We start from the raw sequence: 13402 nt of genomic DNA, 5'->3' as shown, positions 1-13402 counted from the left end.
TATATAGGACACAAAAACAATCAGCACTTTTCTCAGCTAAATGTGTCAGAGCGGAAGTGAGCCGCAGATCCTCTAATGTCTAGTAGACGCTGCTGTGATAAAACAGACACAGTACAGTACACAGTACACAACATGTTCAGCCCTCAGCCGATCAATCAGCTTCATCTCATGTCAGACAGTGAGGCAGATTGTCAGAGAAAGGACTGGACTGGAGTGAGTATACAAGTTATCCTAATGAACAATTTCTAATGGGACTTCAAATAAAGCAGCTATGAGATATTTTAGACATCTGAAATCTGTCTTCAGTCTCCACACAAACAATTTTATGACCCTCTCTTTCTTCCAGAAGTAATTTAGTGTTTTCTAAACCCTCCTCCCTCCAGCCTCTCTGACTGTGAGTCCCAGCAGCTCTCAGATGTTTAAAGATGAATCTGTCTCTCTGAGCTGTGAGGAGGACGACAGCTCTGCTGGATGGACTCTGAGGAGGAACACAACCAGAAAAACCAGGACTCAGTGTGGAGATGGCTGGGGAACACCTGCTGGTTCTTCCTGTAAAATCGGCTACATTGCCCCAGTGGACAGTGGAGTTTACTGGTGTGATTCCAGAGAGGGAGCAACCAGTAACAGCATCAACATCACTGTCACTGGTAAGTACATTTCCAGGATTATTTCCGGATGTCCCTCACCTTCCGCTCTCTATGTGTTGTTGTTCTCAAACAGCGCTTCGGGAAACAACAAACTATGAGCTAGCATGGTATACGCTAAAGATAGCGAGTTTTGAAGAAGATTTGGTTTATTTTTTTTCCTTTGTAAAGATTTACAAATTATTTGTTTACATCCTCTGTAATAGGTAAAGGCAACTGGTCTTTCAGGAATTCTTGAGGACGTTTCTTGTCCTATCCAAGAGACTTCTTCAGTTCAGACTCGTCGGGACTTTTCCCGGCGGGTCGGTAGAGTTTTCGAGGCCGCGAGGGCCGGTCTGATAAGTTCTTAGCAACACCATCCGGCGGCCTGGTGTGCCGCTGCCCGCTGGTCAAACTGTGCAGCCTCTGCTCAACCCGTACGGTAGCCGCAGCAGACTCTTATTTACAAACACACGCTAATCAGAAAGCACTAACAGTCACAACTATGTCTAGGATTTTCAGAAATATAGGGGGACCAGTGAGCGGACTCCAAATGGCATAGCCCTGGTAAGCCTATGATGTAAAGCCATCGAACACCTCTTTTTTTCTTTGTCATGTTTGGAAGTCTATCGGTAACGTTAACAGATAGTGTGTGAGTCTAATGATGGAAAGCCTTAAAAGAAAAGGGAGAGGTGGCGCTGAGATGGTCAAACTCCAAAGGAAAAAAAGGGATTATGTTGTTCATTCATTCACCATCTGAACATTCATGATTACGTTGATGCTGTGTGTGAATGGATGACATGCTGTAGTTTGTCTCTGTGTTGAGGTGGACCAGTGATCCTGCAGAGTCCTGTCCTCCCTGTGATGGAGGGAGAAGACCTCACTCTGCACTGTCAAACAAAGAGGATCTCCAACCTCCCAGCTGGTTTCTATAAAGATGGCTCCTTCATCAGGACTGAGCCTGCAGGTCACATGACCATCCACCATGTTTCCAGGTCTGATGAAGGCCTCTACAAGTGCAACATCAGCAGTGTTGGAGAGTCTCCATCCAGCTGGGTCTCTGTCACAGGTGAGGAGGTTACCTTTGATTTCAGGAGTTCATTCATCCAGATATTCACCTGACAGCTGATTCTCTCTACAGGGAAACCTACGACCACAAGCCCTCCTTCGAGCTCGCTGCCGCCCCCTTCCTCAGGGTCAGCTCCGCCCCTTGCCTCAGACCCCCTCCACCTTGTGTTCAGACTGGTCTGCCACCTTGTTGTGTTCTGTCCCGACGGCATCTCTACTTTCATCATGTTGTCTTTAAATTAAAACAACAGGTATCAATCAATTTAACCACAAATTTCAAGATTCAAGATTATTTTATTGTCATTCCAAAAAAAACACTTAAGGAAGTGCAGTGTAGAATGAAATTACGTTGCATTGGACCACCATAAAAACCCATCAGTAGCTAAAACAATGCAATTATAAATAATGTAAAAATACGATATATAAATAAGATACAGTGCTGCTCATAAGTATTCATACCCATGCTAAAGTTGACTAAAAAAAGGAATAAAAAATCATCTTTTGGAAATGGATCTTAATGCCTTAATTAAAACAATGAGGAAAAATCCAACCTTTAAGGACACCAATTTTTTTGTGAATGAATAATGTATCGTAAATAAATAAATGTTCTTCCTTAAAATACAGGGGCCATAATTATACATACCCCTATGTTAAATTCCCATAGAGGAAGGCAGATGTGTATTTTTAAAGGCCAGTTATTTCATGGATCCAGGATACTATGCATCCTGATAAAGTTCCCTTGGTCCCCACATCATCACATACCCTTCACCATACCCCCACATCATCACATACCCTTCACCATACCCCCACATCATCACATACCCTTCACCATACCCCCACATCATCACATACCCTTCACCATACCCCCACATCATCACATACCCTTCACCATACCCCCACATCATCACATACCCTTCACCATACCTAGAGATTGGCATGGTTTGATTTCAGTTAGCCTAATAGCTGGTTTGATTTGCATTGATATGGATCTTATCTCAGTTAGCTATTAGGCTAACTGAAATCAAACCATGCCAATCTCTAGGTATGGTGAAGGGTATGTGATGATGTGGGGCTATTTTAATTCCAAAGGCCAAGGGAACTTTATCAGGATGCAGATGCATAGTATGAGCAGCACTGTAGCTAGCATTTAAAAAAAAAAATAAGAGAGATGTAGAAATACACATGTGTATACGCATATCCCACACATAACCATACATATACATATATAATATGCACACATACTGTATATCCCACACTGTCTCAGTTCACAGTGTGGTTCTGTTCAACAGTCTGATTGCAGTCGGGAAGAAGCTGCTGCCGAACCGCACAGACCTACTTCTTAGGCTGCGATACCGCCTGCCTGAGGGCAGGAGAGAGAACTGTGGCATGTTGTTTGGCCAAGTTCTCAATAGGTGTCAGCGTTACCCCAATGGTCCTCTCAGCTGACCTTACCACCCTCCTCAGCGCCCTTCTCTCATACCAGAGCGAGATGTTGCTTGTTAGCACACTCTCAATGGTTCCCCTGTAGAAGGTGGTGAGGACTGCTGGGTTGACATGGGCCTTTTTGGGCTTCAGTCTCCTTAAGAAGTGCAGGCGTTGGTTAGCTTTTTTGATAAGGGAGGAGGTATGCAGGGACCAGATCAGGTGGTTCGACATATGAACCCCACAAAGTATGGTACGACATCACTGTGACTATCAGTTAGAGTTACATACACCCTAAACAACCTGGGTCAGGTTACTAGTGTGCCAAGTATATACTACGTGAGAATCTATGATAGTTTCTTTACACAGTCTTTTCTGCGCCAAATCAAATGTTTTATGGCCATGATTCATCTTTGGCTTGTTTCCAGGCTTAACACTCTTTATAAAAGCATTTAAAACTGTTTATAACATGTATATTGACTCCTCTGACAGGAAATGACCTAGCCGTCTCAATGGCAACAGCACCCATCCGAGCTGAGAAGATCTTGCCTGTCTGTGATGGCATCAAGGCGGTCAGCACTGTGCATCACATCTCAGCTTAACTAGTGTTACAGCTGGAAGATGATTTAAACATACTGTTTTCAATATAATGGCATTGCTTTGAGTTTATATTTCCCCTGAACTGACAGCCACTGCCACATATGTAATATACAGAATATTTTCAATAAAGGTTGTTTCCATAGTTTTGCCTGAAGTGGTCTGCTGTTCTGGAGTCAGATTCATATTGTGTGTCTCCAGTCAGATGGAGAGAACTGGTGCTTGTTGGATTGGTTGTGTGTCTCACAGAGTGTGACATCCTCTGACTGTCTTTGAGATCTGTCGTTGTCGTGTGTGTTTCATCAGAAAACTAGGTCACCACCACAGTATATTTAAGCAATAGCTCTTGACAGGCCGTGGTGTGTTGTGAATGTATCACAGCAAAGGGGCGTTGTTTGGGCTGACGGAGTGTGGAGGAACATAGAGTTTTATTAATAAATAACGATTTTACAATAAAATAGGCCCTCCTGGGCTGCCCAAACATACAGAGGCGGTGGCGGCTATGGAACGCAGCGTAGCTGCTGTTAAATACAGATCTCTGTGCGTGATTTTGTTTTCTCTGAGCTGTTTCTGATCATGACTTGATGCTGGCTGCTTGCCAAGTTACACTGAATAAAGCTGTCAGAGAGGTTTGTTGAAAAATCACTATGGAGTAATAGAAGACAAACACACCTGAGACGTAGATGCGTAGAGCTGCTTGAAGCTGATTTTTCCTTCTGAAGCTATTTCTGTAGTCAACTAAATGATATACGCTCTCCGCTATCAGGATTTCTCTAAGATCTATTGGAAATACAGTTCTTGACTGAATGAGCTGTGAACGAGAGCGGCCTGGCCGAGACAGGCAGCAGGACATAAACCACGGTTGCAGACATATCAAAATGAATACAAAGAACAAGTTATCTTGCATTGGCGTTGCCTCATTTATTTATAAAAACACATTTCATACATGAGGCAGAATCAATGTGCTTCACATTAAAACATGTCATAGAATAAAACATTAAAACAGCATTTAAAAGAATGCATGAAAGACATTTGATCAAAAGAATAAAGATATAAGTGCAATATAGTTAACAGTTTAGTGGAAAGCAAAGGTTGTAATCTTGATTTAAAAGTAGTCCAGCTCAGGACTTTTGTTAAACTAGGTGCTCTGCTCCATTCAGATGAAAAGGGATGATTTACTTAGGGATTGTTAGGACACATGTTAGGCTTTATGAGTGTTCAAAGTACTTGGCAGTGTAATAATAGGAAGTGGTTGCAGCAGTCATTGCTCAGGGCCTGTCGGACCACAAGTGTGGTTATTATCTCAGTGCATTCCTCCCCTAGGGCACTTTTACTTGTGAATTAAAATCTTTGAGTGCAACTGCTTGACACAAGTTTATTTAACTTGTTTTTGTGCTTTGACCAATTGTTTTATTGTAATGCACCAGATTGTTGTTGCAAACTAATTAAACACAACCGTACAATCATTTAAAGATCGATATGAAGTATCTAAATGCTCTAAAACTTTTGACTTGTAGAGTAATACACAGTAGCTGCCGAGATCTGCTTTACCTGGAAGTAACTACTCTATATGCGCATGTGCACACACACGCACACACACTCTCTCTCTCTCACACACACACACACACACACACACAGACACTCTCTTGCTCTCACACACACACACACACACACACACACTCACACACACACACACACACACACACACACACACACACACACACACTCACACACACACACACACACACACACACACACACACACACACACACACACACAGTGTGTTTCACTATCTTTGTGGGGACACGTCATTGACATAATGTATTCCCTAGCCCCTTACCCTAACCTTAACCATCACAACTAAATGCCTAACCTTAACCCTTACCCTCACCCTAACCATAACCTAATTCTAACCCTAATCCTAAAACCAAGTCTTAACCCTCAAACAGACCTTTAAAGTTGTGGGGTCCAGCATTTTGGCCCCACAAAGCTGTTGGGACCCCACAAGTATACTGGACTCCTGGTTTTTGGACCACACAAATATAGTTAAACAAGAACACACACACACACACACACACACACACACACACACACAGCCAGGGAGGTGCTGCAACTTCACTCTCCAACATTTTGATGTTATTAGTGGAGAGAATAAAGAATCCTGTTTGAAACCGGTTTTATTGGTTACATCTGACACAGAAGCAGGATGATAATTCAAATGAAGCCTCTTATAGTGACAAGTCAGCCTACTGGACTCTGTTTAACATACAGTAAAAAAATCTGAATCTGTAAAGAAACTAAAGCTGTCAGATAAATGTAGTGCAGTAAAAAGTACATGATTTGTCTCTGAGATGGAGTAGAGTACAAGTAGGAAGGAGCAGAACATGGAAAGACTCACTTAGTAAAGTAGCTCAAAATTCTACTTAAGTACAGTAAATACTACAGACTACTACTACTACAGACTACTGAGTAAATGGAGTGCAGTTATAAAGCGCTACCAACCACGCAAAAACGTCCTCTTATTGGTCAGATGGGTCTGGGGCGGGAGCAAGACAGTAATAACAACCACACATCCATACACTGGTGGCCGAGGCTGCCATACAGCGTGCCGCCTGCTCATCAGATTTACATTCACACACCGATGGTGCAGCAACGGGAGCAATTGGGGGTTCAGTATCTTGCCCAAGGACAATTTGACATCTTGGGCCCTACTTTAACGATCTAGGCGCACGGCGTGAAGCACCTGGCGCAGGTGCATTTAGGGCGTGTACGAATCCACTTTTGCTAGTTTAACGGCGGAAAAAAGGGTCCGTGTGCCAGGCGCAGTGGCGGATTTATATCTATATATATATAGATAGATAGATAGATAGATAGATAGATAGATACTTTAGTGATCCCCAAAGGAAAATTCAAGGTCCCAGTAGCTTAAAGAAATCACACACAACATACACATACATCACAAACAGGATGATAAAATGACAAATCCACATGAATAGCATGGACAATAAAAGAAAAGATACTAATAAAAAATCCACATGAATGTACTAAAGGATGTATAAGAGACACTTAGAGTGACAGAGCAGGGACTGACCCTGTGATTCAGTATGTATGGTAAGGTGCTCTATGAGAGGGTGTCATGGTGGTAGTGAAAATAAGTCCAATAGTGTAAGAATAATGTCTAGAGAAAAAAAGAAGAAGTCTTTCATACATCAGTCTGTCCTGTTGCTCATCTACCTGAGATCTAATCCAGAGGATTTAATGGGATATGTTTGTCCTTTATACATCTATGGGAAGGGTCTTTTGTGTAACTGTATGTTCATTTCTTAAAGTGCCCATATTATGAAAAAAACACTTTTTCTGGGATTTGGGGTGTTATGTTGTTATGTTTCTTTGAAAAAAATCCATCCATGCTGTTTAGAGTGAGATACGGTTTCTGAATGTGTCCTGTCTTCAGTCTCTGGGTGAGCTGGTCAAAATCGGCACGGCTTGTGACGTCACAAGCCGAAACGAGCAGGCTAACCGCAACCATTCGCTCGTAGCGTTAGCATGCTAACGCTAGCATGCTACCTCGTTCTCAATAGCAAAGCACTGCTACAACACACACAAGTTCACCATAATCTACAAAAGAGCTACTTCCATGTGCGCCCTCATTTAGAAGTCTCCCAGCTAATCCTGCCTTGTAACTGACTGAAGTTGTAGAAACAGCCTTTCTTTTACTGTCTATGGAGCTAGCTAGCTGACATGATCTACATCTGAGCTACTGGGCATGTGCAAGTGCAATCAAAGACAGTACAGAAGAAGAAGAAGAAAAGAGGTCTCACTCTGTAGCTAAAACAGAGACCAGCTGAAAAGAGGATCTGCAGCAGTGAGAGAGAGCGGTGCAGTACAACACAAATATGATGTTTTTTGAAAATTAAACCATGTAAACATTCTGGTACAACCTTAAAATACAATTATGAACCTGAAAATGAGCATAATATGGCTGCTTTAAATGGAACTGACTATGGTTGCAAAATGAAATTCAGTGTTAACTGACAATACGGTTGTATCGTATCTTAGCTAGTTCAGAACATGTCATGACAAAGCTTTATTTATTTAAGACACTAGAGAGAAACTTGGGGCAGGAACAGTTTTTATTAAACTGTTTTTATAACTCTGAATGTTGTATCTGTACATGAGGACAGGACAGAAAGACCTCTTTCCCTTCATGTCTGTAACTTACCACAAAAAACACACATATGGGAATAATCCTCTTTAAGAATATCTGATCACAAACAACAATGTTCATCATGTAAACTTAAAGTTTATGCACGTTTCCTGTGTACTACAGAGGAAACCAGACTTTTTCTCATTATGTAAAGCACAGAGAGGAAATGTGTGGTTTTAGCTGCTTTGAGACAAGCATTCAAAGTGATTGATGTCACATCACCAAAAAGGTACGATGGCACGAACATCTCTACAATGGCTGATCTGTAAGTACACTCTGTTCTTTTCAAATTTCCGTCCTTACATTGCTGTGCAGAGAAGAATGAAGGAGAGATAATATCAGCTGGAAAACTTCAGATATTATAACATCGCACAGTCTATTGATTAGTGGGAGCAAAACAACAAAGAAAGTTCTAAAGCAAGTAAGATGGAACTAATTCATTTAACAGTTCAATATGTTTAGAAAATGTTTAAGGGTTAAGGTCAGGAGTGAGCTGCAGTGTTAGATTATATTTTTGGGGATTTTTAGGCCTTTATATGACAGGACAGCTGAAGACATGATAGGGGGGAGAGAGGGGAAAATAACATGTAGCAAAGGGGCCGCAGTTCTGAGTCGAACCCTGGCCCGCTGCATCGAGGAGTAAACCTCTACACATGGGCGCACGCTCTACCAACTGAGCTATCCGGGCACCCAGTGTTAAATATTTTTAAAGCATTTTAAAAATCATCCAAGTTGCAGGATTTGTTTTAACTCAAAGGAGCTGTGTTCTTTGCTATTATGTTTGTTCTGTTAAAGTTCTCATTAAAAACAAAAGTCTGGCCATTTAGCATGGACTCCATCTTCTCTGAGCTCACAGTTGTTCTGTCTGTCTGCAGTAAAAGCTCAAACTAACCTGAGGTTGATTTCTCCTCAGTTCTGACTTCACTGCTGAGCAGCACAACAAACCAAGGTCAGTAAAGTCCTTCTATTACATTACATTTGTAACTCCCTGATTCAGTCTGAGAAACCCTTATAGAAGAGTCCGACCTGAGGACGCATGACATAAGAAGTTACATTGATCACATTATGTAGGACACAAACACAGTCAGCACTTTTCTCAGCTAAATGTGTCAGAGCGGAAGTGAGCCGCAGATCCTCTAATGTCTACTAGACGCTGCTGTGATAACAGACTGTATTAAAGTGAATGCCCAACTTCTCTCTACAGACTACAGCAAACTCACGAGTCAGTACACAACATGAGCTTCATCTCATGTCAGTCTGTCTCATTTAGTTGTGTTCAATGGCAGTAGAGTTGATTTTTGCCCTTGGTGCAGTTTGTTTACGCAGGTGTGAATGCCAAATCGCACTGGGATGCGCACTAAAAGTAGACCAAACAAGCGTACGCTTCAGTACGCTGTCAATCACACTGGGGAGCAGTTTGTTTGTGGTGAGAACAACTGTGTACACCGCGAGTCTGAGCTAAACAGCTTCTTAGTAGTCGGTAGTCAGGTGTGCATTACAATCTGAGATGTGGCAGTGCAGCAAACTGAAGCAGCTTTGATGTTTCTCTCACAGAAATAGACAACAGTCAACCCCATCACGTGCAGCTCCGTGGTCAAACCAGCCACTGCTAAAGTTGGAGACAGACACCGGCAGAGCAGAGCGAAGTCTCTGTGAGTGGGGCAGACGTAGAAACAATGTCTAAAGAACAGTGTTGGGCAAGTTACTTTAAAAAAGTAATTAGTTACAGTTGCTAGTTACTTCCAAAAAGTAACTAAATTAGTTACTCAGTTACAACTTATAAAAGTAACTGGTTACTTCAGAAAGTAACTATTGCGTTACTTTCAAGTACATTTTTAAATGCTCAAATGTGACCCCACCTCCACCCCCTCTTTAACAGAACTTAAAATACATGTGCATGTTGAATTATTTATGATAAATCTGAATATTATAATGAAATGGACACTTTTGAATACATTTTTGGTACATTGCTTAAAGAGCATACTTTAATTTAGATGCATTTGTTGGCTGGCTTCTGCCTCTTGAAGTGAGATTGTCAATGGCCAGAGAAAGAGATTTATTTTCATGGGGATGTATTTTTTATTTTTTATGTATTACCTGTTTATATTTGGATTCCTTAGTTTTGCTATACATTGCACTTTTCAGTTACATTGAAAGCACCTCATATTGTTACATTGTTCTACTTTTTCGAGGCTACTTTTGGATTATTTGGGCTTGCCCTACCTGTCTCTCATTGACTGATTGGCTTGTGTTGTTCGTTGTGTGTCCGACTACGCGCCCAACTCTACCTCTGATTGGCTTACCATGAAATTTTGCTCAACCTCAGCCAATAGTCAGCATTTATGTGCTTGTCTCGTGCACTGCCTACTAACCAAGTAAGAACAGAAAAAAAAGCCTTTGCCTCTCGGCTCAGACTCAGAGATCTAGTTGGTCTGATGAAAAAAACAGCTTCAATTATAGTAACATGCGCAGTTTTTGGCAGGAATGGTAACGGCGTTATTAAGATGGGAAGAGTAACCAATTAGATTTCTCGTTACTAAAATAAGTAACGCCATTAGTAACGCCATTAGTAAGCCGTTATTCCCATCACGGCTAAAGAATGATTGAAATGGAATTAACTGGTTTGACCACGGAGACGTCCGGACCACAGGACCTTTTTCCTGTATTTACTTTCTTGCTCCCGCCTCCCAGACACATCTGACCAATAAGAGGAGTAAAAAATATTTAGTGATGCATTTTTGGTTTGCTTGGGTTTTCTCCATGTGAAACTAAACCGAACCAAGGGGAAAAAGCTGCAGGTTTACAAACTCATCAACTGTTTCAGACCAGAGCAAATGAACTTCAGGTGTAAAAACATCCTAAGTGACATTTCATCCTATCAGAGTCAGCCTTGGTGATTGCCACTAGCTTTTCGCACCTCAAATATGGCAGCTAGTGACAGTCTTCAGTCTCTGCACAAACAAGTTTGGGTTTCAGACTTTCTTCTCTGGATCATTTAGTGTTTTCTAAACCCTCCTCCCTCCAGCCTCTCTGACTGTGAGTCCCAGCAGCTCTCAGATGTTTCAAGGACAGTATGTCTCTCTGAGCTGTGAGGAGGACGACAGCTCTGCTGGATGGACTCTGAGGAGGAACACGAGTGATAAAACCAGGACTCAGTGTGGAGATGGCTGGGGAAGACCTGCTGGTTCTTCCTGTAACATCAGCCACATGGTCTCATGGCACAGTGGAGTTTACTGGTGTGAGTCCAGAGAGGGAGCAACCAGTAACAGCATCAACATCACTGTTTCTGGTAAGATCAGACTGTGGAGTCAGTATTGATGAAGCTGTGTGTGAATGGATGACATACTGTAGTTTGTCTCTGTGTTGAGGTGAACCAGTGATCCTGCAGAGTCCTGTCCTCCCTGTGACGGAGGGAGAAGACCTCACTCTGCACTGTAAAACAAAGAAGTCCTCCAACTCCACACCTGGTTTCTATAAAGATGGCTTCTTCATCGGGAATGAGCCTGCAGGTCACATGACCATCCACCATGTTTCCAGGTCTGATGAAGGCCTCTACAAGTGTCTCATCAGCAGTGTTGGAGAGTCTCCATCCAGCTGGGTCTCTGTCACAGGTGAGGAGGTTACCTTTGATTTCAGGAGTTCATTCATCCAGATATTCACCTGACAGCTGATTCTCTCTACAGAGAAACCAAAGACCACAAGACCTCCAACCTCTGCAGCTCCGCCCCCAGCCTCAGACCCCCTCCACCTTGTGTTCAGACTGGTCTGCCACCATGTGGGGTTCTGTCCTCACTTCATCTCCACCATCATGGTTTCTTTATATTGACACAGACCAACAGGTATCAATCAATCAGAGCATGTGAGTGGATCAGAGTCTGAATACCCTGATTTTTTTATGGTTCTAAAGATTATCTTGCCAGATATTCTGAGGTGTGAGATATGTCCGATCTGCTCGGAAAACCACACTGGCCGCACCGATTTTCAATGCAATCAAGAATAATAAACACGTTCAATTTTTACGACCTGATATCCGGTTGGGAGTGGGGAACGCAGAGGACAGCTGAATATGCAGTCCAGCCTTGTAGTCCCCAGACAAGTGCTCATACCATCACGAAAGAGGGGCCATCAGGGACATTATTAATTATTACCTCACATTTTCAGTATACTGAAATGCTGTCATATACACTACTGAAAAGCTCTCATATACACTACTGAAAGGCTATAGTGTATATGCGAGCCTTTCAGTAGTGTATATGAGAGCTTTTCAGTATACTGAAAAGCTCTCATATACAGTATACTGAAAAGCTTGCATATACACCCGTGATTTCTTCAAGGCAGCGCTGCCTGGAAGGCACTAGGATCAGGCAATGGTTAGGTTTGGGTTAGGTGCCTTAAATTCAACGGTTGCAGCGCTGCCTTGAAGTCGACGTTGGGACTTAAAACGCCATCAAGTATATACACCACTGAAACACTTTTGAAGCATGTTGGTGGTTTAGGCTCGTCTGTCCAGCCGGGTTGAAGGTATTAGGTAGGTGTTGTTTTTTAATCTGCGCTGTCCTTGGAGTATCACTCCTAACAGTTCATTAGAAACTGCTTCTTCCAACTGAGACACATATCCAAACCAAGAACTGACAAAGGTTGAATTGGAAATGATCATCCATGCTTGTACTGGGCAAACTTTACCTAGAAGAGTCGGTGCTACAGTGACAGAATTTGGGTTAAAATTGAGCCAGTATTTTTGCTTATCGCTTCTTTTAATACTGTTTACAAAATGTGTTTTGACTCCTCTGACAGGAAATTACCTACCTGTTTCCGTGGCAACAGCCCCACCCACCTGAGAGTTCTTGGCTGAGATGACATCGCTGGGGTCCGCACCATGCATCACATCTGAGAACAATCATAGACAGAGTCTACCGTTACATCAGGATGAAGATACTATAATTATGATTTAAACATATTCAATATGAAATCATTGCTTTAAGTTTGAATTGCTCCTTTACTGCCAGCCACAGCTATCTCTGTAATCTATAATATTTTCAATAAAGTTAGTTCCTGTAGCTTTTCCTGAAGTCTCTGTTGTTCGGTTGTCAGATTAGGGTCAGCCCAATGGTCCCACAGTCCTATGTTCCCACATTTCTAAAGTTTTTCTTAAAACTAGGCCTTATGTTCCCATAGCCATATGTTCCCACATTTCTAGGACATTTTCAGAGATTAGGTCTTGTGTTCATACATTTCCTTTCAATTTAATCCCTATCCTCCCACAACATTTTTTAGAGTTAGGGGTTAGGGATAGGGGGATAAAATCTGATACACATTTATGATAAGGAAATGTGGGAACATAGGGCCTAATTTTGAAAAAAATCTTAGAAATGTGGAAACAGGGCTGTGGGAACATAGGCACGCTCCCGTCAGATTCATGTTGTGATGCTGACTGTGTGTTTCCAGTCAGATTGAAAGTACTGCTGCTTGTTGTGGTTTGATTCTG

At 42.2% G+C, this 13402-nt stretch overlaps 3 protein-coding genes across 4 annotated transcripts in view; 2 read left to right on the top strand and 1 right to left on the bottom strand.

Annotated features, from left to right (window-relative positions):
- The window catches only part of LOC116041340 (hepatitis A virus cellular receptor 2-like), a 180113-nt gene that overhangs the window by 93048 nt on the left and 73663 nt on the right, over window positions 1–13402 (bottom strand). The window lies entirely within an intron of this gene.
- Window positions 1–13402, top strand: part of LOC116059867 (Fc receptor-like protein 5) — a 125286-nt gene that overhangs the window by 71930 nt on the left and 39954 nt on the right. Inside the window, exons 18-22 of the mRNA XM_035993827.1 lie at window positions 384–647; window positions 1450–1692; window positions 8831–8866; window positions 10943–11206; window positions 11286–11528. Coding sequence (XP_035849720.1) covers window positions 384–647; window positions 1450–1692; window positions 8831–8866; window positions 10943–11206; window positions 11286–11528 — 1050 coding nt within the window. The remainder of the gene's footprint in view (window positions 1–383; window positions 648–1449; window positions 1693–8830; window positions 8867–10942; window positions 11207–11285; window positions 11529–13402) is intronic.
- Window positions 1–13402, top strand: part of LOC116059873 (butyrophilin-like protein 1) — a 267674-nt gene that overhangs the window by 247278 nt on the left and 6994 nt on the right. The window lies entirely within an intron of this gene.

This window comes from Sander lucioperca, chromosome 17 (genome assembly GCF_008315115.2).
Source record: "Sander lucioperca isolate FBNREF2018 chromosome 17, SLUC_FBN_1.2, whole genome shotgun sequence".
In the NCBI taxonomy this organism is placed as follows: domain Eukaryota; kingdom Metazoa; phylum Chordata; class Actinopteri; order Perciformes; family Percidae; genus Sander; species Sander lucioperca.
This window is presented reverse-complemented; position numbering and strand designations above follow the sequence as displayed.